This window comes from Pelodiscus sinensis, chromosome 21, assembly GCF_052426305.1.
Source record: "Pelodiscus sinensis isolate ZL-2025 chromosome 21, ASM5242630v1, whole genome shotgun sequence".
Lineage (NCBI taxonomy): Eukaryota > Metazoa > Chordata > Testudines > Trionychidae > Pelodiscus > Pelodiscus sinensis.
This window is the reverse complement of record NC_143072.1, coordinates 28,009,367-28,036,864: the sequence shown is the minus strand read 5'-3', so window position 1 is coordinate 28,036,864 and position 27,498 is coordinate 28,009,367. Positions and strand designations below refer to the sequence as shown.

The 27,498-nt window shown below is 68.8% G+C and overlaps 1 protein-coding gene and 1 long non-coding RNA gene across 6 annotated transcripts; one reads left to right on the top strand and one right to left on the bottom strand.

Moving 5' to 3' along the window:
* Positions 1 to 762: 762 nt before the first annotated feature.
* On the bottom strand, positions 763 to 27,498 carry SARM1 (sterile alpha and TIR motif containing 1). 5 transcript variants are annotated; one of them, XM_075904446.2, is made up of 9 exons: positions 27,044 to 27,498; positions 7,641 to 8,259; positions 7,220 to 7,432; positions 6,643 to 6,734; positions 6,051 to 6,355; positions 5,782 to 5,884; positions 5,145 to 5,334; positions 4,901 to 5,022; positions 763 to 3,645 (listed from the first exon to the last, which is right to left on the bottom strand). In XM_075904446.2, the coding sequence occupies exons 1-9, from the start codon at positions 27,496 to 27,498 to the stop codon at positions 3,438 to 3,440; spliced, it is 2,307 nt and encodes a 768-aa protein (XP_075760561.1). In that variant the 3' UTR covers positions 763 to 3,437. The 5 variants fall into 5 exon arrangements, with proteins under 5 accessions (XP_075760561.1, XP_075760563.1, XP_075760562.1 ...); XM_075904448.2 differs by having other exon boundaries at positions 763 to 3,607; XM_075904447.2 differs by having other exon boundaries at positions 6,051 to 6,286.
* Positions 9,625 to 27,199, top strand: LOC142819213 (uncharacterized). The gene is made up of 3 exons (XR_012897015.2): positions 9,625 to 10,037; positions 11,554 to 11,669; positions 27,061 to 27,199. It is a non-coding gene; the product is annotated as an uncharacterized LOC142819213 (long non-coding RNA).

Here is a 27,498-nt window from a genome sequence, read left to right as displayed (position 1 = left end):
CCCCATCAAAAATGACTGCCCACCCTAGCTAACCCTGACTTCCTATACATAGGAAGGGGATGACTTTGTACCTGACTTCCTCAATGCAGTACCAGGCTGCTAAAACCTAGATGATCCCATTGGGCTGCAGGTCCAAGCTGGCCGTGTCTGTACAGTGCAGTTACATGGATCCCATCATGCTGGCCTTGCAGATCAGTCCCCTGCTGTGGAAGAATCCACTAGGACTTGTGGAAGAACAGCTTCTCTCTGGCTACGTCTACACTGCAGGCTTTTTGCACACGAATGGCTGTTCTTGCACAAGAACTTGCAGAGCGTCTATACTGCACACGCGTTCTTGCGCAAGTAAATGTACAGTCCAGCGTTGAAAACAGGGCTTCTTCTGGAAGCGTTATTCCTCTCCCCAGAGCTCTTCCACAAGAGGCCAGTGTAGACAGGCAACATGAATTTCTTGCACAAGAAACCCCTATGGCTAAAATGGCCATCAGCGCTTTCTTGCGCAAGAGAGCGTCCACACTGCCATGGATGCTCTAGTGCAAAAGCACATGGCAGTGTGGACGCTCTCTTGTGGAAGACCTTTTGCACAAGAACGCTTGCGCAGAACAGTTCTTGCGCTAGACGCCTGTAGTGTAGACGTAGCCTAGTGTTGAAACAAGAACTCTTGGAACCACTGCATGACCTACCATGGAGTGGCCGTGCGCGGCAGGCACGGGGTGTCCTTGGAGCACAATGTGCACCATGCTCACATTAATCCCAAACCCTATCCAGGGCCAAAGGGAGGCTGGGAACCTTTTTATTTCACGTTCCACAGGTTCTCAAGTTGCCCTCAGCCCCCTAGTACCTGAGCACCTTCTCTCAGGTACCTAGCCGCGTGGCCCGGGTGCTTCTGCAGTTCATTGTCTTGTCCTCGTTCCAGGGGAGGAGCTGTGGGCAGTGGAACGTTTGAGGAGGTTTCCCCTTGCTCCATCCGTGCTTCTCCAGGTGCATTGGGGCGGGGCACGTTCTCTGGCATGAGCAGCAGGCGTTTGCGTGGCCCTTCGCTCCCAGGGGAGCCGTGCCATGCTCTCAGAGCTCTGTCTCCCACACCCCAGCTTTTCCCTCAGGGTGGGAAGTTGCCGTGTGCCTGTGATGGACTTGCTGACCATGGCCTCCGCCTGGCCTTCGATGGTTACAGGGGTTTGTCCTTGACGCTCGGCGGCAGGAGGCCAGCGTGGAGGGTGGGGCACAGGCCGGACTGCAGCATCCTGCCTTAGCTGGAGTTTCCTATGACGGGCTGGCTGGCACCTTCCAACAGCCACTGAGCAATGGCACCCTCTCCCCCTGGGCCAGTGCCCCCCAGACAGGCTCTGCCCCTTCGGTCAGCGTGTGGGGTGGGGCCCCTGCTGCTGGTGGAATCGACACCCCCCAACGTGATGGACGCAGGCTCCTCGGCCCTACTGTGCCCAGGCCTGGCTGGCAGGCAAGGTGCAGGCCTTCAGGAACAGAGCCTAGCAGGCCATGCCCTGGGCCTGTGGCGCCGTCTCAGCTACGGCTCGCACAGCCCCCCGTGCCTCTTATGGAAAGCAGTTCATCGGGGCCCCTCGCCTGGGCTCAGGAGCACTGCACACGGGCCGTCCCTGCACCCGTTCTTCTGGACCCTGTGTGTGGCTGGAGCCGGGCGGGTGGGGCCGAGCAAGGCAGGCGTAACTCCACGGCGGGAGCTGCACAGAGGCAGGCCTTTGCTTGCTCGCTGTGACTGGCGCGGGAGCTGCTGGAGGAAGCCCGAGGAGGGTGAGGAGCAGGGAGGAGTGCCCTCTTCTGGCCATCCCCTCACATTGTGAGCCCTCTGGAGTGCAGGCCTGGCTCCTTTCTCCAAGGCAGGGCTGTGCTGGGGGAAGGGAGCCCCTTGGGAGGAGCCCACATCTCCACGCGAGAGCCCCAGAAATGGGCTTGTTAGAGCAGCTTCCAGCTGCAGCCAGACCGAGGGGCAGAGGTGTAGGGTGGGACACCAAGCCTGTGCAGAGATGGCAGTGGGGTCTGCAGCACAGCGAGCTGAGACCACCTGGCATTGGCTGCCTGACATCCGGCTCGTGTGTGCACCCGCAGATGCCACAGAAAGGCCACAAGCAAAGCAGGGCAGCCCTGTGCGAGCTGCAGCTGCGCTACAGGTGGCAGAGTGCACGGGCCAACGGCTGCGCCCCACACCGTGCACGGTCCTGCTGGCAGCCTGTCCCCTGCCCAGGCAATGCCCCCCCGTCCCTCTAGGCTGAGGAGCGGCTGATTGCCAATGTGCAAAGCAGCCAGGTCAGGTGCATTGGACCTGGAGGGGGGGAGGGGAGGCACTGGCCAGTCACCGAGTACTGGAGCCAGCCAAGCGGAGGCGCGGCCGCAAGCTCAGCGGGATGCGCAGCAAGCCCCATTGGCCATGCTGTGAAACCTGGAGTGACGCCTGCGGAGGGTGGGAATAAAGCACATCCAGTGCCCAGTGCCTTGCCGGTGTTTAACGGTCCCACAGGTACAGTGCAGCAGCATGTGCTCAGGCGCCCGGCAGGGGCCCTGCACACCTGGGCCTGAACGCCTTCACCATGGCACCGGAGTGGCAGGCCCCAACACCACGTTGCAAAGGCCCCTGGGTGAGATTCTACCTGAGCTGGGAGCCACAGACTCATGAGGCCAGGCGGGGACAGCATGGCCTGCTCTGTGGGCTGGGAGGGGCCAGGAGGGGGGAGGGGGAGCTGGCGGGACAGGTGGGGAGGGCTCACCTTGACACACAACATGGGGCTTGCACCTGCGGCCTCTCCTGCCCACTGGCACGCTGTGGCGCCACTCGCTCCCTGAGCCACGCCCTGGGCACCCAGCAGGTCAGGGCCTGTAAGGCCAGGCTGGTGTTTGTGGCTCCTGGGTCACGTCCTTTCACTAGCCCCTTCTCCTCCCACATCCTGCCCCACCCACCCTGCATGCCCTAGTGGCTGGGCTGCAGGGCAGGGGCTGTGCTCCCCTCACTGGCTTCGGGGGAGGCACTGAGGAGTGGGAGCCCTGCCAGGCAAGGGGACCAGCTGGCTCTGTGCCCCAGGCATTGGGAAGCACCGTGTGTCTGCCCCGCAGGCTTGGTCAGTAGGAGGCAGAGGGTAGGCCGTGGTTTGGGTCCTAAGCGGAGGCTGTCCCCCCCCAGGGCCAGGGGCTGGATTCTGGTGGGAGGGGCAGGCTAGCGTTTCGTCTGTGCCTTTTCTCGTGCACGGGGGGGGGGCCGGGGCAGTAGACCCAGGTCCTCCAGGGATGGGTCTGGGGCAATCCCGCAAGCAGGAAGCTCTAAAGGGAAGGATTTGACCCCGTGGGGGCGGGGGCCTCTTTGGGGAAGTCCCTAGCACAGTGTTTCTCAACCCCTGGGCTGAGGACTGGCGCCAGCCCCTGCGATCTCCCTGACACCAGTTAGGAAGGCAGCAAGCCCCTCCGTGGTTGAGCTACACGGCCCTAGAGGACATGGGCTGGGGCCGCCTGGCGCTAGGTCTGCCCCAGTGGGGGGGCACACTCCAGGCTGTTCTCGGAGCCCGCAGACGAATCCCGGGACGAGCGGCCCTGCAGGAAGCGGACGATCTTCTCAATGGTGGCCTCTTGGTACTCGTGGGACCATCTGCATTCAGGAGGGAACAGGCTGCAACACCCTGGTCTCTGCAGGTGAGCACAATACACCAGCCCATGGGCGCTGTCAGACCCACCCCTCTGGGCTGCTGCTCCGTGCCCAGCCACAGGCTGCCCAGGCCGCTGTTCTCGGCACTGGCCCACCCGCCCTGCAGATGCTGGTGTAATTGCAGGACCGCAGTGGCAGAGGGCACGGGCCACCCTGGGTCTGAGGCTGACAGGCCACGTCCGGGTCCTGCTGGCAGTGGGTGTCAGTGTCACCTTGCGGGCACTGAGAAGGGGGGTTGTCAGTACTGGACATGGGGATCTGCAGCTCTGTAGCTCAAGGCCCTACAGCGGGTCCATGTTTGGCTCGACATGTCTGAGTCAGCAGCTAAGTAGCGTGTGCAGGCCTTTGGGAGGGAGCCCAGCAGGGGAGCTGGCATCAGGTGAAGCGCAAAGGGGCGTGCAGCTGTATCGGGGGGTGCAGACCGCTCCTGGCACCCTCCCCTGGAGGAGGGGCTGGGCCCCCTGAGAGCAGTGTCTCGGCCAGCCCGGTGGGAAGCTGTGGGGGGGACGCAGGGTGAGCAGCCGCGTTTCAGACGAGGGCAGCAGGGCTCAGGTTTGTATGAAATTGGATTTTGCCCTGTTTCCAGTCTTGCAGGGCTGGCTCTCCGGTGTCGTGGGGGGCTGTTCCTGCGGGAACATCCCGCGTGTCTGGTGCCTTGGCCTGGACGTGGCAGGGGCAGCGTGACCTAGCACGTAAGGGCCAGGGAGCCCCAGGGGACGAGGCAGCAGGGCTTGCCTTGCTTGTGGAGTCAGGGAGCTGAGCCGCAGTGGCACACAAAAGGCTCCCTCATGCTATGGGCAGGTGGTAGCGAGGTGCCTCCGAGCCCTGGCACCTCTGGGAAGTCTGGGCCATGGGCACAGTGGGGCCCCACCCCTCCTGGGATGCGGTTCAAAGTGCCAGTGGGCCGTGGGTGCTGGGGACCAGAACAGTTGTGCCAGGAGCAGGGGTGGAGGACGACTCTGCCTAGCTTGGCTGAAGGACTGCAGGGGATATGAGACCTGCCTGCAGGTGGCTGGGGCCAAAAGGGCAAGGCGGGAGGAGAATCACGTCAAAGGGGGCCAGGAGAAGAAAATTCCACCTTGCAGATGGGTCCCCCCTGCAGAGGCTGGCACCTCCATGCGCCATCCCTGGAAGTGGGATGTTCAGCAGCCTCCCTCGGCTTCCCTCATCTGCCCGCTACTTCCTGACTGAACCGCAGCCTCCCACACGCCACGTGGCAGCCGCCCTCGCACTCACTTGATGCCGTTAAACTTCAGGACAGCCCGCATGTCCTCGGGAAGAGCCTGTGGATCCGGCCACTCAAAATGGTCAGTCACGGGGATGATGTTCTTCCCGCAGCTCAGGGCTGTCGCGATCTCCTGAGGGAAAGGCCAGAGCTTACCCCAGCTCCCGCCTGGCAGCCAAAGCCATCTCCAGCGCCTCCCGCTCCTGTAGTGGCTCCCCAGGCACAGCCCTTGGAGCTCCTGCACCAGGCTCTCACCTTGTGCACCCAGTCCTTGCGCTCAGGGTCTCCCATGCACTTATCCAGCGTGTTTGGCGAGAGAACCAGCACGAAGTTGCGGGCGTTCATCACGCTCTGGATCAGCTTGTCCTCAAACTTCCCCGCCTCCAGCTTCTCCACATCTATGAACACACTGAAGCCATGCAGCTGCAGATGCACCTTCAGCAGGCTGGGGGCAAGAGAGTGGCACCATCAGGGACCCACAGCAGGCACCCTCTCCCCCCCGTCCTCATCAGCTCAGCCAGAGGCCCTGGGAAACTGGAGCTGACAGCAGGCGTCCACAGAGCCAACTGCAGCCTCAAGGTGGTAGCCACGGGCTTGGGCCTGTGACCGAACTAACAAGGCAGGAGGCTTTCAGCCCAGCCCCTGACCGGCCCACCTGGGGTGTGGCTTGAGAAAAGTGCAAGTCCCCATCACATGGCCAGGCTGGCACCGGGAGGCTAAATTCCCCTGCTGGCCTCCTCCGCTCTCACTCAGCCTCCAGGCTCTGTCCCCGCCCACTGTTGCTCTTCCCAGGGGGCTGCAGCATTGTCCACATGGGTCAATCCTAAGCCACAGCGCAGCCATCGCGCCTTCCCTGGTATGGGTCCCATGGGGCGGGCCCCTTGGCACTCACCTGGCCAGCTGGGACCCAGTGCTCCGCCGGTAGCTGATGAAGACATCGGGCCCCTCAGAGCTGGATTTGCAGCCACTGCATGGCAGGGGAGAGTGAAGCATTTCTAGACGCAGGAGTGGATAGAAGCCAAGAGTTAATGGTGACTTTGATCAGTCACGTAGCAGGCCTATTAATCCCACCCGGACCCCAGCCCAGTGCCTCAGCCAGCCTCGTCCGGGTCTGAGCAGAGGCCCCACCAGCCCCCAGCCGGCGCGGGGAGGAGGCCCTACCCCTGGCGGCAGAGAGGATGCGCACGCGGTGGAAGCCCACGCTGATGTGGCAGTCCTCCTGCAGCTGCTCCTCCGTGACGCGGTGGAGGAAGTTGCGGTCGATGCCGCAGGTCACCAGGTTGTACGTGTACTGGCGGAACTTGGGGTCAATGCTGCCCAGCCAGTCGGCCAGGTTGCTACGGTCGCAGGTGGAGTAATTTGCATATGTCTTCAGCTCCGTCAGCTCCCGGAAGAACCTGGCAAGTAAGCGGGCGTAAGCCAGGAAAGGAGTTACCAGGGCTCGGGGCAGGCAGGGACTTGGCGCGCTGGGAGGAGAAGAGAGCACAGGAGAGAGATGACCAGACAGACCAGCAGAGGGGCAGGACTTGCATCCCGGGGAGCAGAGGCCACGGCCAGTCTGAGTCTTTCTGAGCAGCAGGTCCCGTGCTGAGAGCCCCTTGCCAGCCACACCCTGTGAGAACTTCCACTGGTCGCGGGAGGTCACAGGCAGGTGCTGTCATTGCTGGGGAAGCAGGGGCAGCGCAAAGGTCTTTGCAGGGACGGCTGTGGGCGAGGCCTGCGTGTGCAGCGCTGCCCCAGGACACGGGCCTACCTCTTCCGGACGATGCTGGAGGCCATCCCCAGATCTTCCTGCAGGTCCGTCTCCGTCAGCCGCAGCAGCAGGTCCCCGTCCACCTCGTGGTCCTGCCAAGAGAGGAGATGGCAAAGCTGCCCACCAAGCACACTGGAGCCCTGAGCCAGGGAGGGGGCTCAGGCAGAGGAGGCGGGTGAGATGGCCATGCAGTGAATGGGGGCAGCTCCAGTGCCCTATACCGTTAGCTTCACCAGCCAGGGGTGGACCTGCTCAGCAAGGACCATGCAGACCCCGGCAGAGAGAACCGCCCGCCAGCTGCCCACGCCTGCTCTGGCTAGTGACGTCTGTTCCCCTGACTGCTCGAGGGCAGCCGTACAGACAGCAGCGCACGCGTATGGCGGGCTGGCCTGCTCTGGGCATGCCACAGACACTGGCCTAGTTCCCTGTAGCCCTGCTCAAGGAGACGTGGCCATGAATGGCTCCATTGCTGTGGAGGACAATTTATCTGCAGGGACCCTTATTCCAAGGGTGGGTCCTTTGTGTGTTCCCGGCAAAGGGCCTGTCCACTGTCCCTCTCTCGCAAACACGACCCTACCAGGAAGCTCTGGCAGTGTTTGTTGAATCCAATCTGCTGCAGCCATGTCTGCACCTCGCTGGGTTTCCAGCTGGAGACGGTGGGCAGGATCCGCCGAGGCACGTCCTCGCCCATCATGCGCAGCGTCTTCTTGGCCAGGCACGAGGCAGTGGTGTTGGTGGAGTAGCACACTATCCTCTTCAGGCTCTGGGCAGCCCCAATTTCACTGAAAATCTGGGCACACAAGAGTAGGAGCCCTCACAGCCTTATAGCCCCAGGTGCCTTCCCTCTGAGTCATGCCACACAGTCCTGGCACATGGGCATGTCAGGACACCGCGGCTTCCCAAAGGCAGAGCAGTAAACACCCAGAGGATGCAGGACTGCTCGGACGCCAGCTCAATGCCCTCCTCCTCCCACACCTGCCTGTCGCAGGTAACCTTACCTTGGTTTTCTTCTGCCTGGCTTTGATGGCAGCCTCCGTGCACAGGTAGAAGACAGCGATGCACTGTGCCTCCAGCCGCGAGCTGTCCAGCAAGGGCACCAGGTGCTGCAGGTCCTTGGCTGTCCTCCCCTGACTGCTGTCACTGCTGTCCAGCAAGTCGCATGCGAACTGCTCTGGGTCCAGCGAGGCAATGAAGGGCTCCACCAGTGCCAGGGTCCCCGACCGCTCCACCTCCTTTTCGATCTCTTTGTTGGTGGCCAGCACCGTGATGGCCAGGCAGGCATGCAGGCGGATCAGCTCGTCGTCTTTGGAGAACACCAGCGGGAAGAGCCACTCTGCTGCCTTCTTCTCGATCATCAGCCGCTGGTTGGCTTGCCCGCCATACATGGCACAGTTGGCCAGGGCCATGGCGCAGTGGCGAAGCACAACGGGGTCAGTCCAGCGGCACCAGTAGAGGATGGCGTCCAGGCCACCATTGGAGATGAGCTGGGAACAGGTGTCCTCGGTGTGTTTGAACATGTGCTCCAGGATACCCGAGAGGCTGCGTGCCAGCTGGGGGCTGTCTCGCTCCTTGGTCAGATTCAAAATCACCCCCAGCCCAATCCGGGCGATCCGGTCCCTGGTGTGAAAGGGATGTGTTGAGGCCTACCCAGAATATGTCAAATGAGCACCAGTTTAATTGTAAGTGGAAAGGAAAGGCAGCATTGTGAGATACAGGAGATAAAAATAAAAACAAAATTTGATTGGATGACCAACAATAACCCCGCTTTTAGGGAAGTAAGTAACTCAGACAGCAGTATGCAACAAAGTGCTGATTACCCCAAATGGAGCAGACGAAAGTTTTTGTAAGGGCAGCATGAGACAACAAAAATCTAACGTCAGCAATTGTCAGGCGAGTGGAGGATACCAAAATACCAAAACAGGGTATATAAGGTGGGCTGAAACAGACCAAGAGCGGACGGGTTGCGAATCCAAAAAGCCAGGTCTGATCAACCAGGACTCCCTCCCTGGCGCTGAATCTCGCTGCCGCACATAAGCTCCGAAAGGGGAACGAACACCGGTCGTAAGTTGCAACGAAAAATCCAAAGAAAGGAAAAACATAACGAAAAGAATCTCTCCTGAATCTAAGCAATGCTTCTGTCTTTCTTAACATGAGTAGTATATATTTGTTAACTCCATACATTGTTTAAAGGTAAATCAGGAGGGTATATCTGTAAGAGAAGTTATTATTTCTTGGGTTTTTTTAACTGTACTGTTTTTCTACTTTTTCTTTGTATATTATATTGTCTTAAAAGAATCAAAAATAGTGAATTGATTTAAATGGAAAATTAATTATAAAGTAAATAGAAAAAATAAAAAATCTTTGTTGACCCTAAAAAGAAGTATTCCTCTGTCTGTGGTTTCAAATCCTTTAAAGAACCAAACCTGGTTACCAAAACCTGGCAGCGTAAGAAGCAGAGGGAAGAAGGGTGAAAGCAAAGAACAGGGCAGTGCCATGATGCCTAGAGACTGAACTCGTCAAGGTTTGCAGGTGTTTGCCGCGGGAGGCTGTAACATCGTCTCATTAAAATGTAACCGTACAGACTGATTCTGTTGCCACCCTGATTCTGTATGTGCCACAAGGCTTGCCCAGGAGGTGGGGGAGGGAGGTGTCCGCGGGAAGGTGATTGGCTGGTATGAGTATGTGATGAGTGTGTGTGTCAATTGGGATGCGACTGAGTCACCCCGGGGAAGCACGTGGCCAGTGTGCTGCCAAGGGCCTAGTCAAGGTGAAGGGCCCATCAGGAGCATTTAACTGACAATGGGAGGGGCCAGTCCACATCTGAGGAGCCTTCCTGGGACCATTCAGACTAGCATGTGAGCAAGGGTGTCTACCTGCAGACTGCTGAGCCCCAGCCCTAGATACCGTGACAGGGTCCGCGCAGCCCCACTACAAGCATGTGGAGCCCAACAGACTGGCCAGGCTGTGACACTGCAGGGAATGTGCTGGCAGGACGAGGAGAGGAGAGCAGCCAGCCCCACAACGCTGTGCTGCTACTGGCCCAGGGAGTCCACATTGGGGTGGATCAGCAAAGTCAGAGGGATGCAGCCAGCCCCTCCATTGAGGCACGTGGGAGGGAGTTTCTGGGAACTCCTGTTCTCCGTGCTGCTTACAGTGACCTTGGGCTGGGTTTGGCAGCGAGCCGCTCAGAGAGCTCTGGAAAACAGAGCCTGCCTGCGGCTGGGATCCGGAGTCCAGGCCCTTCTGCATGATCCCCTGTGCGTGTGGATTAGCCGCGTCGCTGGCCAGGGCAGGGCGCGGGCATCCTGAGCTCATTGCAGCATGGGGACTGGTGCAAAGGATTCTGGGTAGGAGCTGGTGTAACGGGCCGCGTGTGTGGCCATGGACGGAAGCAGGTGAGAACCTTCCTTGAGTTTGAAATGGCTCAGCCCTGGGAGGCCGGTGCCGGGGGGCCAGCCTGGGAACACAGGGAAGAGGGATCCCCGCTCTGGGATATCCTGCCTGCGTTCGCGCAAGGCACAGCACAGCCTGCCATGCTGCTGCCGGGGCTGGCTGGCAACAATGAAGAGACTTGGCTGCAGGACAGGTTGTTCCGGCTGAGTCAGACCATGAGGCCAAGTGGCTGCTCCCTCTTGCCAGGAACTGAGGGGCTGAATTCAAATTCCCGGCGCTGACATTCCCTCCCATGGCAATGACACCCTAATGCAGGGTCTGCAACAGTCTTAAGCATGAGATCACGTTGGGAATGGAAACGCAATCCGGGATCTACCTCCAACCCAAACAGCCTGGCCCCGCCTGCTTCCCGCCCCTTCTCCAAGGCCCCGCCCCTACTCACCCCATCCTCACTCACTTTTATCAGGCTGGGGACAGAGGACTGGGGTGTGGGGGAGGGGGTGTGGACTCTGATCTTGGGCTAAAGGATTTGAAGAGGGGGCGGGATTCTGAGCTGACCCTGGGGCAGGGAGTTACGGTGCAGGAGGGAGTTCAGGGCGCAGGGGGACTTAGGGCGAGGGCAGAGGGTTGGGGTTCAGGACTGGGGCTGGGGTTTGGAATGCAGGCTCCAGCTGGGCACTGCTTACCACAGGGGGCTTCTGAGGGGTGGTGCAGGGGACTAAGGCAGACTTACCCCTATGCTGGCCCTGCACTAGTCCCGAAAGCAGCCAGCAAACTCGCTCCCCCCCGGCCCCCTACCCCCCCACTTTGTGGGGCTGCGATACAGGCTAGGGGGTGTGGCACCCTGACATCAGCACCCCCTCCTCTTCTTTCTGTGCCCCACACAGCAAGCACGAGGCTCCCGGGGCTGGGGGCAGCTCCAAGGCAGAGGGCAGGAGCAACACAGCCCTGCTTCGAGGGGCAGATGAAGTGCCAGCAGCTGGCCAAAGCCCAGTCCACTGGCTGGTGACCACTGCCCTAAACACCAGGGCCTCCTGGGCCCTGCTGTTATCCCAGGGGGTGAATGTGGCTAAGCGCCAGCCTGCCCAGTGAGGTCAGCTGCAGCAGGTGCCAATCAACACGGGCACCAAGCAGCATTCGCAAAGGAGGCCCTGCCCTCCAGAAATGCCTCCTGCTCCTGAGCTGAGTGTGTACTTGACAACTGGTCCCCGGCAGCAGTGTGGGCCCAGCACACGAGTGTGCAAAGACCGCACCTCGCACAGTCACTTTCTGAGCATGGTGCTACCTGCCCCCTCTGTTCCTGTCCCAGAAAAGTGAGTCCTCGCTGTCAGAGTCACCTCTCTGGACACCCAGGTCTGTGGGACGTCAGCTGCCTGTTGGGCCTGGAGCCAGGGCGCGTGCAGAGGCAGCAGCACTGGAGCTGGGCCCAGGCAGCGCGGGTAGCGAGCAGGAGAGGAAGGGGACTGGGTGGACACTGGCGTGAGCTGGCAGGACAGAACGTGACTGTCACCTTCACAGGAAACATGAAGACAAGACGTTTGGGCCAGCTGGCAATGCTTTTCTGCCATTTCCAAAGCCAAACTCGTCCAGCAGGTCCAAGCCCCGAGCTGTGCACTGTCCCATGGCCGGCGCAGGTGAGGGCAGGTCCAGGCCAACCTGGGAGCAAGGAACCAGGCGTGGGAGTCTGGGCTACTAACACAGAGGTCAGGGGCAACTGCGAGGGACTTGGGGGAACCAGCAGCCAGGCAGGAGCCACTGGTGGAGCTGGGGTGTACGTGCTGAGCCCGGGGAAAGCTGCCCTGGACCTCTCCCCTTGCAGCAGTGGCACAGAGCTCGAGCAAGAGACTTACTGACCTAGCAGGGCTTAGAACCAGCTGCCTCTGCCCGGCCACGCAGTGTCCCAGGGACAAGGAGCAAGGCGCTGGGGTGCAGGGGGCTGCTGCCAGCATATAGCTCAGCCACTGGGACGCCTTGGCCAGCTGAGGTCACCAGCTGGATGAGCTGCGCCCTGTGAGAGCTGAGATCACAGCCCAGCCCAGAGAGAGGCCGGTGGGAAAGCTGACCCGGGCGCCTGCCCCAGGACCCTCTGCTGCGCTACCTGTGAGCAGGCAGAGCTGCGTGCCTGAGCCCGGCGTGCAGCTCTAAGTTCGGCCCGGCCCGCCGCCCCACTCAGGCCCTTGGGCCCGTAGCTCCAGCAGCTGCAGCAGCACTAGCAAGCGTCAGCTGGAGGAGAACTCTCGTGGCCCCAGGCTGAGCCTCTGGGCGATGCAGGGGTGGGGCAGCGGCAGATATAGGGCAGGGCGAGCGGGGCGGCTGCCCCGGGCCCTGGGCCCCACAAACGCTCATCAGTCCCTGGGGTGGGGACAACGCAGCCGCCACCCCTCGGAGCCCAAGTGTGAGGGAGAGCGCTCGGAACACACGGCCTAGAGAGAGAGCCGAGCCGTCCCAAAGCCTGTACACACATGCGGGGCCAGCTTAACGCCCCGCAGAGCCCTGTCCAGCCCGGCCCCTCCTGCCACTGGCGGACACTCCCTGGGCTGGACAGGGGCCAGGCTGGGGAAGTGGCTCAGTCAAATTCCAGGGACTTGGAGAGAAGGGACCGGAGGAGGGCTCTGCGGGGGGGCACAGGAGGGGAGGGCTCTGCGGGGGGGCACAGGGCGGGGAGGGCTCTGCAGGGGGGCACAGGGCGGGGAGGGCTCTGCGGGGGGGCACAGGAGGGGAGGGCTCTGCAGGGGGGCACAGGAGGGGAGGGCTCTGCGGGGGGCACAGGGCGGGGAGGGCTCTGCAGGGGGGCACAGGGCGGGGAGGGCTCTGCAGGGGGGCACAGGGCGGGGAGGGCTCTGCAGGGGGGCACAGGAGGGGAGGGCTCTGCGGGGGGGCACAGGAGGGGAGGGCTCTGCGGGGGGGCACAGGGCGGGGAGGGCTCTGCGGGGGGGCACAGGGCGGGGAGGGCTCTGCGGGGGGGCACAGGAGGGGAGGGCTCTGCAGGGGGGCACAGGAGGGGAGGGCTCTGTGGGGGGCACAGGAGGGGAGGGCTCTGCAGGGGGGCACAGGAGGGGAGGGCTCTGCGGGGGGGCACAGGAGGGGAGGGCTCTGTGGGGGGCACAGGAGGGGAGGGCTCTGTGGGGGGCACAGGGAGGGGAGGGCTCTGCGGGGGGGCACAGGGCGGGGAGGGCTCTGCGGGGGGGCACAGGGCGGGGAGGGCTCTGCAGGGGGGCACAGGAGGGGAGGGCTCTGTGGGGGGCACAGGAGGGGAGGGCTCTGTGGGGGGCACAGGGAGGGGAGGGCTCTGCAGGGGGGCACAGGAGGGGAGGGCTCTGCAGGGGGGCACAGGAGGGGAGGGCTCTGTGGGGGGCACAGGAGGGGAGGGCTCTGCAGGGGGGCACAGGAGGGGAGGGCTCTGCGGGGGGCACAGGGAGGGGAGGGCTCTGCGGGGGGGCACAGGGAGGGGAGGGCTCTGCGGGGGGGCACAGGGAGGGGAGGGCTCTGCAAGGGGCACAGGAGGGGAGGGCTCTGCAGGGGGCACAGGAGGGGAGGGCTCTGCAGGGGGCACAGGGAGGGGAGGGCTCTGCGGGGGGGCACAGGGAGGGGAGGGCTCTGCGGGGGGCACAGGGAGGGGAGGGCTCTGCAGGGGGCACAGGGAGGGGTGGGCTCTGCGGGGGGCACAGGGCGGGGAGGGTTCTGCAAGGGGCACAGGGAGGGGTGGGCTCTGCAGGGGGCACAGGAGGGGAGGGCTCTGCAGGGGGCACAGGGCGGGGAGGGCTCTGCAGGGGGCACAGGAGGGGAGGGCTCTGCGGGGGGCACAGGGCGGGGAGGGTTCTGCAAGGGGCACAGGAGGGGAGGGCTCTGCGGGGGGCACAGGAGGGGAGGGCTCTGCAGGAGGCACAGGGGGGGAGGGCTCTGCGGGGGGCACAGGGAGGGGAGGGCTCTGCAGGGGGGCACAGGGCGGGGAGGGCTCTGCAGGGGGCACAGGGAGGGGTGGGCTCTGCAGGGGGCACAGGGAGGGGTGGGCTCTGCAGGGGGCACAGGAGGGGAGGGCTCTGCAAGGGGCACAGGAGGGGAGGGCTCTGCAAGGGGCACAGGGAGGGGAGGGCTCTGCAGGGGGCACAGGGCGGGGAGGGCTCTGCAAGGGGGCACAGGAGGGGAGGGCTCTGCGGGGGGGCACAGGGCGGGGAGGGCTCTGCGGGGGGGCACAGGGCGGGGAGGGCTCTGCAGGGGGGCACAGGAGGGGAGGGCTCTGCAGGGGGGCACAGGAGGGGAGGGCTCTGCAGGGGGGCACAGGAGGGGAGGGCTCTGTGGGGGGCACAGGAGGGGAGGGCTCTGCAGGGGGGCACAGGAGGGGAGGGCTCTGCGGGGGGGCACAGGAGGGGAGGGCTCTGTGGGGGGCACAGGAGGGGAGGGCTCTGTGGGGGGCACAGGGAGGGGAGGGCTCTGCGGGGGGGCACAGGGCGGGGAGGGCTCTGCAGGGGGGCACAGGAGGGGAGGGCTCTGTGGGGGGCACAGGAGGGGAGGGCTCTGTGGGGGGCACAGGGAGGGGAGGGCTCTGCAGGGGGGCACAGGAGGGGAGGGCTCTGCAGGGGGGCAAAGGAGGGGAGGGCTCTGTGGGGGGCACAGGAGGGGAGGGCTCTGCAGGGGGGCACAGGAGGGGAGGGCTCTGCGGGGGGCACAGGGAGGGGAGGGCTCTGCGGGGGGCACAGGGAGGGGAGGGCTCTGCAGGGGGCACAGGGAGGGGAGGGCTCTGCGGGGGGCACAGGGAGGGGAGGGCTCTGCGGGGGGGCACAGGGAGGGGAGGGCTCTGCAGGGGGCACAGGGCGGGGAGGGTTCTGCAAGGGGCACAGGGAGGGGTGGGCTCTGCAGGGGGCACAGGGTGGGGTGGGCTCTGCAGGGGGCACAGGAGGGGAGGGCTCTGCGGGGGGGCACAGGGCGGGGAGGGTTCTGCAAGGGGCACAGGAGGGGAGGGCTCTGCGGGGGGCACAGGAGGGGAGGGCTCTGCAGGAGGCACAGGGGGGGAGGGCTCTGCGGGGGGCACAGGGAGGGGAGGGCTCTGCAGGGGGGCACAGGGCGGGGAGGGCTCTGCAGGGGGCACAGGGAGGGGTGGGCTCTGCAGGGGGCACAGGGAGGGGTGGGCTCTGCAAGGGGCACAGGAGGGGAGGGCTCTGCAAGGGGCACAGGGAGGGGAGGGCTCTGCAGGGGGCACAGGGCGGGGAGGGCTCTGCAAGGGGCACAGGGAGGGGTGGGCTCTGCAGGGGGCACAGGGCGGGGAGGGCTCTGCAAGGGGCACAGGGAGGGGAGGGCTCTGCAAGGGGCACAGGGACGGGAGGGCTCTGCGGGGGGCACAGGGAGGGGTGGGCTCTGCAAGGGGCACAGGACGGGAGGGCTCTGCGGGGGGCACAGGGAGGGGAGGGCTCTGCAAGGGGCACAGGGAGGGGAGGGCTCTGCAGGGGGCACAGGGCGGGGAGGGCTCTGCGGGGGGCACAGGACGGGGAGGGCTCTGCGGGGGGCACAGGAGGGGAGGGCTCTGCAAGGGGCACAGGACGGGAGGGCTCTGCAGGGGGCACAGGACGGGAGGGCTCTGCAAGGGGCACAGGAGGGGAGGGCTCTGCGGGGGGGCACAGGAGGGGAGGGCTCTGCAAGGGGCACAGGACGGGAGGGCTCTGCAGGGGGCACAGGACGGGAGGGCTCTGCAAGGGGCACAGGGAGGGGAGGGCTCTGCGGGGGGCACAGGGAGGGGAGGGCTCTGCGGGGGGGCACAGGAGGGGAGGGCTCTGCAGGGGGGCACAGGAGGGGAGGGCTCTGCGGGGGGCACAGGAGGGGAGGGCTCTGCGGGGGGGCACAGGAGGGGAGGGCTCTGCGGGGGGCACAGGGAGGGGTGGGCTCTGCGGGGGGCACAGGAGGGGAGGGCTCTGCGGGGGGCACAGGGAGGGGAGGGCTCTGCAGGGGGCACAGGGAGGGGAGGGCTCTGCGGGGGGGCACAGGGAGGGGTGGGCTCTGCGGGGGGGCACAGGGCGGGGAGGGCTCTGCAGGGGGCACAGGGAGGGGTGGGCTCTGCAGGGGGCACAGGGAGGGGTGGGCTCTGCAGGGGAGCACAGGGCGGGGAGGGTTCTGCGGGGGGCACAGGGAGGGGTGGGCTCTGCGGGGGGGCACAGGGAGGGAAGGGCTCTGCAGGGGGGCACAGGAGGGGAGGGCTCTGCGGGGGGGCACAGGAGGGGAGGGTTCTGCGGGGGGCACAGGGAGGGGTGGGCTCTGCGGGGGGCACAGGGAGGGGTGGGCTCTGCGGGGGGGCACAGGGAGGGAAGGGCTCTGCAGGGGGGCACAGGGAGGGGTGGGCTCTGCAAGGGGCACAGGAGGGGAGGGCTCTGCAGGGGGGCACAGGAGGGGAGGGCTCTGCGGGGGGGCACAGGAGGGGAGGGCTCTGCAGGGGGCACAGGGAGGGGTGGGCTCTGCGGGGGGCACAGGGAGGGGTGGGCTCTGCAGGGGGCACAGGGAGGGGTGGGCTCTGCAGGGGAGCACAGGGCGGGGAGGGTTCTGCGGGGGGCACAGGGCGGGGAGGGCTCTGCAGGGGGCACAGGGAGGGGTGGGCTCTGCGGGGGGGCACAGGGAGGGGTGGGCTCTGCAGGGGGCACAGGGAGGGGTGGGCTCTGCAGGGGGCACAGGGAGGGGTGGGCTCTGCAGGGGAGCACAGGGCGGGGAGGGTTCTGCGGGGGGGCACAGGGCGGGGAGGGCTCTGCAGGGGGCACAGGGAGGGGTGGGCTCTGCGGGGGGCACAGGGAGGGGTGGGTTCTGCGGGGGGCACAGGGAGGGGTGGGTTCTGCGGGGGGCACAGGGCGGGGAGGGCTCTGCAGGAGGCACAGGGAGGGGAGGGCTCTGCGGGGGGCACAGGACGGGAGGGCTCTGCGGGGGGCACAGGACGGGAGGGCTCTGCAGGGGGGCACAGGAGGGGAGGGCTCTGCAGGGGGGCACAGGAGGGGAGGGCTCTGCAGGGGGGCACAGGAGGGGAGGGCTCTGCAGGGGGGCACAGGAGGGGAGGGCTCTGCAAGGGGCACAGGGCGGGGAGGGCTCTGCAGGGGGGCACAGGAGGGGAGGGCTCTGCAGGGGGGCACAGGAGGGGAGGGCTCTGCAAGGGGCACAGGGCGGGGAGGGCTCTGCAGGGGGGCACAGGGCGGAGAGGGCTCTGCGGGGGGCACAGGGAGGGGTGGGCTCTGCGGGGGGCACAGGGAGGGGAGGGCTCTGCAAGGGGCACAGGACGGGAGGGCTCTGCAGGGGGCACAGGGAGGGGAGGGCTCTGCAAGGGGCACAGGGCGGGGAGGGCTCTGCGGGGGGGCACAGGGCGGGGAGGGCTCTGCGGGGGGGCACAGGGCGGGGAGGGCTCTGCAAGGGGCACAGGAGGGGAGGGCTCTGCGGGGGGCACAGGGCGGGGAGGGCTCTGTGGGGGGCACAGGGAGGGGAGGGCTCTGCAAGGGGCACAGGACGGGAGGGCTCTGCAGGGGGCACAGGGAGGGGAGGGCTCTGCGGGGGGCACAGGGCGGGGAGGGCTCTGCAAGGGGCACAGGACGGGAGGACTCTGCAGGGGGCACAGGGAGGGGAGGGCTCTGCAAGGGGCACAGGAGGGGAGGGCTCTGCAGGGGGCACAGGGAGGGGAGGGCTCTGCAGGGGGCACAGGGAGGGGAGGGCTCTGCAGGGGGGCACAGGAGGGGAGGGCTCTGCAGGGGGCACAGGGAGGGGAGGGCTCTGCGGGGGCACAGGAGGGGAGGGCTCTGCAGGGGGCACAGGGAGGGGAGGGCTCTGCAGGGGGGCACAGGAGGGGAGGGCTCTGCGGGGGGGCACAGGAGGGGAGGGCTCTGCAGGGGGGCACAGGAGGGGAGGGCTCTGCAAGGGGCACAGGGCGGGGAGGGCTCTGCAGGGGGGCACAGGGCGGAGAGGGCTCTGCGGGGGGCACAGGGAGGGGTGGGCTCTGCAGGGGGCACAGGAGGGGAGGGCTCTGCGGGGGCACAGGAGGGGAGGGCTCTGCAGGGGGCACAGGAGGGGAGGGCTCTGCGGGGGGGCACAGGGGGGGAGGGCACTGCGGGGGGGCACAGGAGGGGAGGGCTCTGCAGGGGGCACAGGGAGGGGAGGGCTCTGCGGGGGGCACAGGGTGGGGAGGGCTCTGCGGGGGGGCACAGGGAGGGGAGGGCTCTGCAAGGGGCACAGGGAGGGGAGGGCTCTGCAAGGGGCACAGGAGGGGAGGGCTCTGCGGGGGGGCACAGGAGGGGAGGGCTCTGCAAGGGGCACAGGGAGGGGAGGGCTCTGCAAGAGGCACAGGGAGGGGAGGGCTCTGCGGGGGGCACAGGGAGGGGTGGGCTCTGCAGGGGGGCACAGGAGGGGAGGGCTCTGCAAGGGGCACAGGGAGGGGAGGGCTCTGCAAGGGGCACAGGAGGGGAGGGCTCTGCAAGGGGCACAGGAGGGGAGGGCTCTGTGGGGGGCACAGGAGGGGAGGGCTCTGCGGGGGGGCACAGGAGGGGAGGGCTCTGCAAGGGGCACAGGAGGGGAGGGCTCTGCAGGGGGGCACAGGAGGGGAGGGCTCTGCAAGGGGCACAGGAGGGGAGGGCTCTGCAGGGGGGCACAGGGCGGGGAGGGCTCTGCAAGGGGCACAGGACGGGAGGGCTCTGCGGGGGGGCACAGGGCGGGGAGGGCTCTGCGGGGGGGCACAGGGCGGGGAGGGCTCTGCAAGGGGCACAGGGAGGGGAGGGCTCTGCGGGGGGGCACAGGGCGGAGAGGGCTCTGCGGGGGGCACAGGGAGGGGAGGGCTCTGCGGGGGGGCACAGGGCGGGGAGGGCTCTGCGGGGGGCACAGGGAGGGGAGGGCTCTGCAAGGGGCACAGGGAGGGGAGGGCTCTGCAAGGGGCACAGGGAGGGGAGGGCTCTGCGGGGGGCACAGGAGGGGAGGGCTCTGCAAGGGGCACAGGGAGGGGAGGGCTCTGCAAGGGGCACAGGGAGGGGAGGGCTCTGCGGGGGGGCACAGGAGGGGAGGGCTCTGCAAGGGGCACAGGGAGGGGAGGGCTCTGCGGGGGGCACAGGGAGGGGAGGGCTCTGCGGGGGGCACAGGGAGGGGAGGGCTCTGCAGGGGAGCACAGGGAGGGGAGGACTCTGCGGGGGGGCACAGGGCGGGGAGGGCTCTGCGGGGGGCACAGGGAGGGGAGGGCTCTGCAAGGGGCACAGGGAGGGGAGGGCTCTGCAAGGGGCACAGGGAGGGGAGGGCTCTGCGGGGGGGCACAGGAGGGGAGGGCTCTGCAAGGGGCACAGGGAGGGGAGGGCTCTGCGGGGGGCACAGGGAGGGGAGGGCTCTGCAGGGGGGCACAGGGAGGGGAGGGCTCTGCAGGGGGCACAGGAGGGGAGGGCTCTGCAAGGGGCACAGGGAGGGGAGGGCTCTGCGGGGGGCACAGGGAGGGGAGGGCTCTGCAGGGGGGCACAGGAAGGGGAGGGCTCTGCAGGGGGGCACAGGGCGGGGAGGGCTCTGCAAGGGGCACAGGGAGGGGAGGGCTCTGCAAGAGGCACAGGAGGGGAGGGCTCTGCGGGGGGCACAGGGAGGGGAGGGCTCTGCAGGGGGCACAGGGAGGGGAGGGCTCTGCAAGAGGCACAGGAGGGGAGGGCTCTGCGGGGGGCACAGGGTGGGGTGGGCTCTGCGGGGGGGCACAGGAGGGGAGGGCTCTGCGGGGGGCACAGGACGGGGAGGGCTCTGCAAGGGGCACAGGGAGGGGAGGGCTCTGCAAGGGGCACAGGACGGGAGGGCTCTGCGGGGGGCACAGGACGGGGAGGGCTCTGCAAGGGGCACAGGAGGGGAGGGCTCTGCAAGGGGCACAGGAGGGGAGGGCACTGCGGGGGGCACAGGGAGGGGAGGGCTCTGTGGGGGGCACAGGGAGGGGAGGGCTCTGCAAGGGGCACAGGGCGGGGAGGGCTCTGCAGGGGGCACAGGACGGGAGGGCTCTGCGGGGGGCACAGGAGGGGAGGGCTCTGCAAGGGGCACAGGACAGGAGGGCTCTGCGGGGGGCACAGGGAGGGGAGGGCTCTGCAAGGGGCACAGGACGGGAGGGCTCTGCAAGGGGCACAGGACGGGAGGGCTCTGCGGGGGGGCACAGGAGGGGAGGGCTCTGCGGGGGGGCACAGGGCGGGGAGGGCTCTGCAAGGGGCACAGGGAGGGGAGGGCTCTGCAAGGGGCACAGGAGGGGAGGGCTCTGCAGGGAGGCACAGGACGGGGTGGGCTCTGCAAGGGGCACAGGGTGGGGTGGGCTCTGCAGGGGGCACAGGGCGGGGTGGGCTCTGCAAGGGGCACAGGGTGGGGTGGGCTCTGCAGGGGGGCACAGGAGGGGAGGGCTCTGCAGGGGGCACAGGGCGGGGTGGGCTCTGCAAGGGGCACAGGGTGGGGTGGGCTCTGCAGGGGGCACAGGGAGGGGTGGGCTCTGCAAGGGGCACAGGACGGGAGGGCTCTGCGGGGGGGCACAGGGAGGGGAGGGCTCTGCAAGGGGCACAGGACGGGAGGGCTCTGCGGGGGGGCACAGGGAGGGGTGGGCTCTGCGGGGGCACAGGAGGGGAGGGCTCTGCAGGGGGCACAGGGAGGGGAGGGCTCTGCAAGGGGCACAGGACGGGAGGGCTCTGCGGGGGGGCACAGGGAGGGGAGGGCTCTGCAAGGGGCACAGGGAGGGGAGGGCTCTGCGGGGGGCACAGGAGGGGAGGGCTCTGCGGGGGGCACAGGAGGGGAGGGCTCTGCAAGGGGCACAGGAGGGGAGGGCTCTGCAAGGGGCACAGGAGGGGAGGGCTCTGCGGGGGGCACAGGAGGGGAGGGCTCTGCAAGGGGCACAGGAGGGGAGGGCTCTGCAGGGGGGCACAGGAGGGGAGGGCTCTGCGGGGGGCACAGGAGGGGAGGGCTCTGCAGGGGGCACAGGAGGGGAGGGCTCTGCGGGGGGGCACAGGAGGGGAGGGCTCTGCGGGGGGGCACAGTGGGGGAGGGCACTGCGGGGGGCACAGGAGGGGAGGGCTCTGCAGGGGGCACAGGGAGGGGAGGGCTCTGCGGGGGGCACAGGGTGGGGAGGGCTCTGCGGGGGGGCACAGGGAGGGGAGGGCTCTGCAAGGGGCACAGGAGGGGAGGGCTCTGCGGGGGGCACAGGGAGGGGAGGGCTCTGCGGGGGGCACAGGGAGGGGTGGGCTCTGCAGGGGGCACAGGAGGGGAGGGCTCTGCAAGGGGCACAGGAGGGGAGGGTTCTGCGGGGGGGCACAGGAGGGGAGGGCTCTGCAAGGGGCACAGGAGGGGAGGGCTCTGTGGGGGGCACAGGAGGGGAGGGCTCTGCGGGGGGGCACAGGAGGGGAGGGCTCTGCAAGGGGCACAGGAGGGGAGGGCTCTGCAGGGGGGCACAGGAGGGGAGGGCCCTGCGGGGGGGCACAGGAGGGGAGGGCTCTGCAAGGGGCACAGGAGGGGAGGGCTCTGCAGGGGGGCACAGGGCGGGGAGGGCTCTGCAAGGGGCACAGGACGGGAGGGCTCTGCGGGGGGGCACAGGGCGGGGAGGGCTCTGCGGGGGGGCACAGGGCGGGGAGGGCTCTGCAAGGGGCACAGGGAGGGGAGGGCTCTGCGGGGGGCACAGGAGGGGAGGGCTCTGCAAGGGGCACAGGGAGGGGAGGGCTCTGCGGGGGGCACAGGAGGGGAGGGCTCTGCAAGGGGCACAGGGAGGGGAGGGCTCTGCGGGGGGCACAGGGAGGGGAGGGCTCTGCGGGGGGCACAGGAGGGGAGGGCACTGCGGGGGGCACAGGGAGGGGAGGGCTCTGCGGGGGGGCACAGGGCGGGGAGGGCTCTGCGGGGGGCACAGGGAGGGGAGGGCTCTGCGGGGGCACAGGAGGGGAGGGCTCTGCAAGGGGCACAGGGAGGGGAGGGCTCTGCGGGGGGCACAGGGAGGGGAGGGCTCTGCGGGGGCACAGGGAGGGGTGGGCTCTGCAGGGGGCACAGGGAGGGGAGGGCTCTGCGGGGGGCACAGGGAGGGGAGGGCTCTGCAGGGGGCACAGGGAGGGGAGGGCTCTGCAAGGGGCACAGGAGGGGAGGGCTCTGCAAGGGGCACAGGGAGGGGAGGGCTCTGCGGGGGGCACAGGAGGGGAGGGCACTGCGGGGGGGCACAGGGAGGGGAGGGCTCTGCAAGGGGCACAGGGAGGGGAGGGCTCTGCGGGGGGGCACAGGGAGGGGAGGGCTCTGCAAGGGGCACAGGGAGGGGAGGGCTCTGCGGGGGGCACAGGGAGGGGAGGGCTCTGCAGGGGGGCACAGGGAGGGGAGGGCTCTGCAGGGGGGCACAGGAGGGGAGGGCTCTGCGGGGGGGCACAGGGAGGGGAGGGCTCTGCAAGGGGCACAGGAGGAGAGGGCTCTGCAGGGGGGCACAGGGCGGGGAGGGCTCTGCAAGAGGCACAGGAGGGGAGGGCTCTGCAAGGGGCACAGGACGGGAGGGCTCTGCGGGGGGCACAGGGAGGGGAGGGCTCTGCAGGGGGGCACAGGGTGGGGTGGGCTCTGCAGGGGGGCACAGGAGGGGAGGGCTCTGCAAGGGGCACAGGACGGGAGGGCTCTGCGGGGGGCACAGGAGGGGAGGGCTCTGCAAGGGGCACAGGACGGGAGGGCTCTGCGGGGGGCACAGGAGGGGAGGGCTCTGCAGGGGGGCACAGGGTGGGGTGGGCTCTGCAGGGGGGCACAGGAGGGGAGGGCTCTGCAAGGGGCACAGGACGGGAGGGCTCTGCGGGGGGCACAGGAGGGGAGGGCTCTGCAAGGGGCACAGGACGGGAGGGCTCTGCGGGGGGGCACAGGAGGGGAGGGCTCTGCGGGGGGGCACAGGAGGGGAGGGCTCTGCAGGGGGGCACAGGGTGGGGTGGGCTCTGCAGGGGGGCACAGGAGGGGAGGGCTCTGCAAGGGGCACAGGGAGGGGAGGGCTCTGCAAGGGGCACAGGACGGGAGGGCTCTGCGGGGGGCACAGGAGGGGAGGGCTCTGCGGGGGGCACAGGGAGGGGAGGGCTCTGCGGGGGCACAGGGAGGGGTGGGCTCTGCAAGGGGCACAGGGAGGGGAGGGCTCTGCAAGGGGCACAGGGAGGGGAGGGCTCTGCGGGGGGCACAGGGAGGGGAGGGCTCTGCGGGGGCACAGGGAGGGGTGGGCTCTGCAAGGGGCACAGGGAGGGGAGGGCTCTGCAAGGGGCACAGGAGGGGAGGGCTCTGCAAGGGGCACAGGGAGGGGAGGGCTCTGCGGGGGGCACAGGAGGGGAGGGCACTGCGGGGGGCACAGGGAGGGGAGGGCTCTGCAAGGGGCACAGGGAGGGGAGGGCTCTGCGGGGGGCACAGGGAGGGGAGGGCTCTGCAGGGGGGCACAGGGAGGGGAGGGCTCTGCAGGGGGCACAGGAGGGGAGGGCTCTGCGGGGGGGCACAGGGAGGGGAGGGCTCTGCAAGGGGCACAGGAGGAGAGGGCTCTGCAGGGGGGCACAGGGCGGGGAGGGCTCTGCAAGAGGCACAGGAGGGGAGGGCTCTGCAAGGGGCACAGGACGGGAGGGCTCTGCGGGGGGGCACAGGGAGGGGAGGGCTCTGCAAGGGGCACAGGGAGGGGAGGGCTCTGCGGGGGGCACAGGGAGGGGAGGGCTCTGCAGGGGGGCACAGGGAGGGGAGGGCTCTGCAGGGGGGCACAGGGTGGGGTGGGCTCTGCAGGGGGGCACAGGACGGGAGGGCTCTGCAAGGGGCACAGGGAGGGGAGGGCTCTGCGGGGGGCACAGGGAGGGGAGGGCTCTGCAGGGGGGCACAGGGTGGGGTGGGCTCTGCAGGGGGGCACAGGACGGGAGGGCTCTGCAAGGGGCACAGGGAGGGGAGGGCTCTGCGGGGGGCACAGGGAGGGGAGGGCTCTGCAGGGGGGCACAGGGTGGGGTGGGCTCTGCAGGGGGGCACAGGACGGGAGGGCTCTGCAAGGGGCACAGGGAGGGGAGGGCTCTGCGGGGGGCACAGGGAGGGGAGGGCTCTGCAGGGGGGCACAGGGTGGGGTGGGCTCTGCAGGGGGGCACAGGAGGGGAGGGCTCTGCAAGGGGCACAGGACGGGAGGGCTCTGCGGGGGGGCACAGGAGGGGAGGGCTCTGCGGGGGGCACAGGAGGGGAGGGCTCTGCAAGGGGCACAGGGAGGGGAGGGCTCTGCAAGGGGCACAGGACGGGAGGGCTCTGCGGGGGGCACAGGAGGGGAGGGCTCTGCGGGGGGGCACAGGAGGGGAGGGCTCTGCAGGGGGGCACAGGGTGGGGTGGGCTCTGCAGGGGGGCACAGGAGGGGAGGGCTCTGCAAGGGGCACAGGGAGGGGAGGGCTCTGCAAGGGGCACAGGAGGGGAGGGCTCTGCAAGGGGCACAGGAGGGGAGGGCTCTGCGGGGGGGCACAGGGCGGGGAGGGCTCTGCAAGGGGCACAGGACGGGAGGGCTCTGCGGGGGGGCACAGAGTGGGGTGGGCTCTGCGGGGGGCACAGGAGGGGAGGGCTCTGCAAGGGGCACAGGACGGGAGGGCTCTGCGGGGGGCACAGGGCGGGGAGGGCTCTGCGGGGGGCACAGGAGGGGAGGGCTCTGCAAGGGGCACAGGACGGGAGGGCTCTGCGGGGGGGCACAGGGCGGGGAGGGCTCTGCGGGGGGCACAGGAGGGGAGGGCTCTGCGGGGGGCACAGGAGGGGAGGGCTCTGCGGGGGGGCACAGGGCGGGGAGGGCTCTGCAAGGGGCACAGGAGGGGAGGGCTCTGCGGGGGGGCACAGGGCGGGGAGGGCTCTGCGGGGGGCACAGGAGGGGAGGGCTCTGCGGGGGGCACAGGAGGGGAGGGCTCTGCGGGGGGCACAGGGAGGGGAGGGCTCTGCAGGGGGGCACAGGAGGGGAGGGCTCTGCAGGGAGGCACAGGACGGGGAGGGCTCTGCGGGGGGGCACAGGGCGGGGTGGGCTCTGCAGGAGGGCACGGGGGGGAGGGCTCTGCGGGGGGGCACAGGGCGGGGAGGGCTCTGTGGGGGGGCACAGGACGGGGAGGGCTCTGCAAGGGGCACAGGAGGGGAGGGCTCTGCAGGGAGGCACAGGACGGGGAGGGCTCTGCGGGGGGGCACAGGGGGGGAGGGCTCTGCAGGGGGCACAGGACGGGGAGGGCTCTGCGGGGGGGCACAGGGGGGGAGGGCTCTGCAGGGGGCACAGGACGGGGAGGGCTCTGCGGGGGGGCACAGGGGGGGAGGGCTCTGCAGGAGGGCACGGGGGGGGAGGGCTCTGCGGGGGGGCACAGGGGGGGAGGGCTCTGCAGGAGGCACAGGAGGGGAGGGCTCTGCAAGGGGCACAGGACGGGAGGGCTCTGCGGGGGGGCACAGGAGGGGAGGGCTCTGCAGGGGGGCACAGGGTGGGGTGGGCTCTGCAGGGGGGCACAGGAGGGGAGGGCTCTGCAAGGGGCACAGGGAGGGGAGGGCTCTGCAAGGGGCACAGGACGGGAGGGCTCTGCGGGGGGCACAGGAGGGGAGGGCTCTGCGGGGGGGCACAGGAGGGGAGGGCTCTGCAGGGGGGCACAGGGTGGGGTGGGCTCTGCAGGGGGGCACAGGAGGGGAGGGCTCTGCAAGGGGCACAGGGAGGGGAGGGCTCTGCAAGGGGCACAGGAGGGGAGGGCTCTGCAAGGGGCACAGGAGGGGAGGGCTCTGCGGGGGGGCACAGGGCGGGGAGGGCTCTGCAAGGGGCACAGGACGGGAGGGCTCTGCGGGGGGGCACAGGGTGGGGTGGGCTCTGCGGGGGGCACAGGAGGGGAGGGCTCTGCAAGGGGCACAGGACGGGAGGGCTCTGCGGGGGGGCACAGGGCGGGGAGGGCTCTGCGGGGGGCACAGGAGGGGAGGGCTCTGCGGGGGGCACAGGAGGGGAGGGCTCTGCGGGGGGGCACAGGGCGGGGAGGGCTCTGCGGGGGGCACAGGAGGGGAGGGCTCTGCAGGGGGGCACAGGGAGGGGAGGGCTCTGCGGGGGGCACAGGGAGGGGAGGGCTCTGCGGGGGGGCACAGGGCGGGGAGGGCTCTGCGGGGGGCACAGGAGGGGAGGGCTCTGCGGGGGGCACAGGAGGGGAGGGCTCTGCGGGGGGGCACAGGGAGGGGAGGGCTCTGCAGGGGGGCACAGGAGGGGAGGGCTCTGCAGGGAGGCACAGGACGGGGAGGGCTCTGCGGGGGGGCACAGGGCGGGGTGGGCTCTGCAGGAGGGCACGGTGGGGAGGGCTCTGCGGGGGGGCACAGGGCGGGGAGGGCTCTGCGGGGGGGCACAGGACGGGGAGGGCTCTGCAAGGGGCACAGGAGGGGAGGGCTCTGCAGGGAGGCACAGGACGGGGAGGGCTCTGCAGGGGGCACAGGGGGGGAGGGCTCTGCAGGGGGCACAGGGCGGGGAGGGCTCTGCAGGGGGCACAGGGGGGGAGGGCTCTGCAGGGGGCACAGGACGGGGAGGGCTCTGCGGGGGGGCACAGGGGGGGAGGGCTCTGCAGGGGGCACAGGACGGGGAGGGCTCTGCGGGGGGGCACAGGGGGGGAGGGCTCTGCAGGAGGGCACGGGGGGGAGGGCTCTGCGGGGGGGCACAGGGGGGGAGGGCTCTGCAGGAGGCACAGGGGGGGAGGGCTCTGCGGGGGGGCACAGGGCGGAGAGGGCTCTGCAGGAGGCACAGGGGGGGAGGGCTCTGCGGGGAGGCACAGGGCGGGGAGGGCTCTGCAAGGGGCACAGGGCGGGGAGGGCTCTGCAGGAGGGCACGGGGGGGAGGGCTCTGCGGGGGGGCACGCGGGGGGGAGGGCTCTGCAGGGGGCACAGGACGGGGAGGGCTCTGCGGGGGGGCACAGGGCGGGGAGGGCTCTGCAGGGGGGCACAGGGAGGGGTGGGCTCTGCGGGGGGGCACAGGGCGGGGAGGGCTCTGCAGGAGGGCACGGGGGGGGAGGGCTCTGCAGGGAGGCACAGGGGGGGAGGGCTCTGCAGGAGGGCACGGGGGGGGAGGGCTCTGCAGGGTATGTGCCTTTTGCAGACTCACCTATTTTCCGCTACCAGGATCTGCTCCAGCAGTTTGCCAGCCTGGCACTTGGTTTCCAGCTCTGTGGCCTGGAGCAGGTTCAGCAATAGGTCCAGGCCCCCCTCCAGGCGGATGACATCACACAGAGCTTTGGCCACGTCTCGGCCCAGCGTGGGCATCACCCAGGCTTCCTGCACCAGCTGGAAGATATCGGCGATCCCCTTCCTGAGCTCCTCAGGGTCGGCTGCCTGCTTCATGGAGGAAATGGCCAGGTGCAGCTCAGGCAGGATCCGCTCCAGAGCCACCCGCACGTCGGTGCTCACCCCAGGGGACACTTCTCGGCAGCTGCGGGCGGCCCCGGCCCCTGCCCACAGGCAGGCATGGCTCGTGTACGCAGGCACCGAGAGCCTCTCCGCGCTGGACATGGCAACAAACCGGCACAGTTTATAGATGGAGACAAGCAGGGTGAGAACCAT

Coding starts and splice junctions, on each gene's coding strand:
- SARM1 (XM_075904446.2), bottom strand. CDS start 27,498: ATGGTTCTCACCCTGCTTGTCTCCATCTATAAACTGTGCCGGTTTGTT. Junction 7,433..7,640: donor CCAGGCAGAAGAAAACCAAG/GTAAGGTTACCT, acceptor TTGTGTGCCCAG/ATTTTCAGTGAAATTGGGGC. Junction 6,356..6,642: donor TCCAGCATCGTCCGGAAGAG/GTAGGCCCGTGT, acceptor TTCTCCTCCCAG/CGCGCCAAGTCCCTGCCTGC.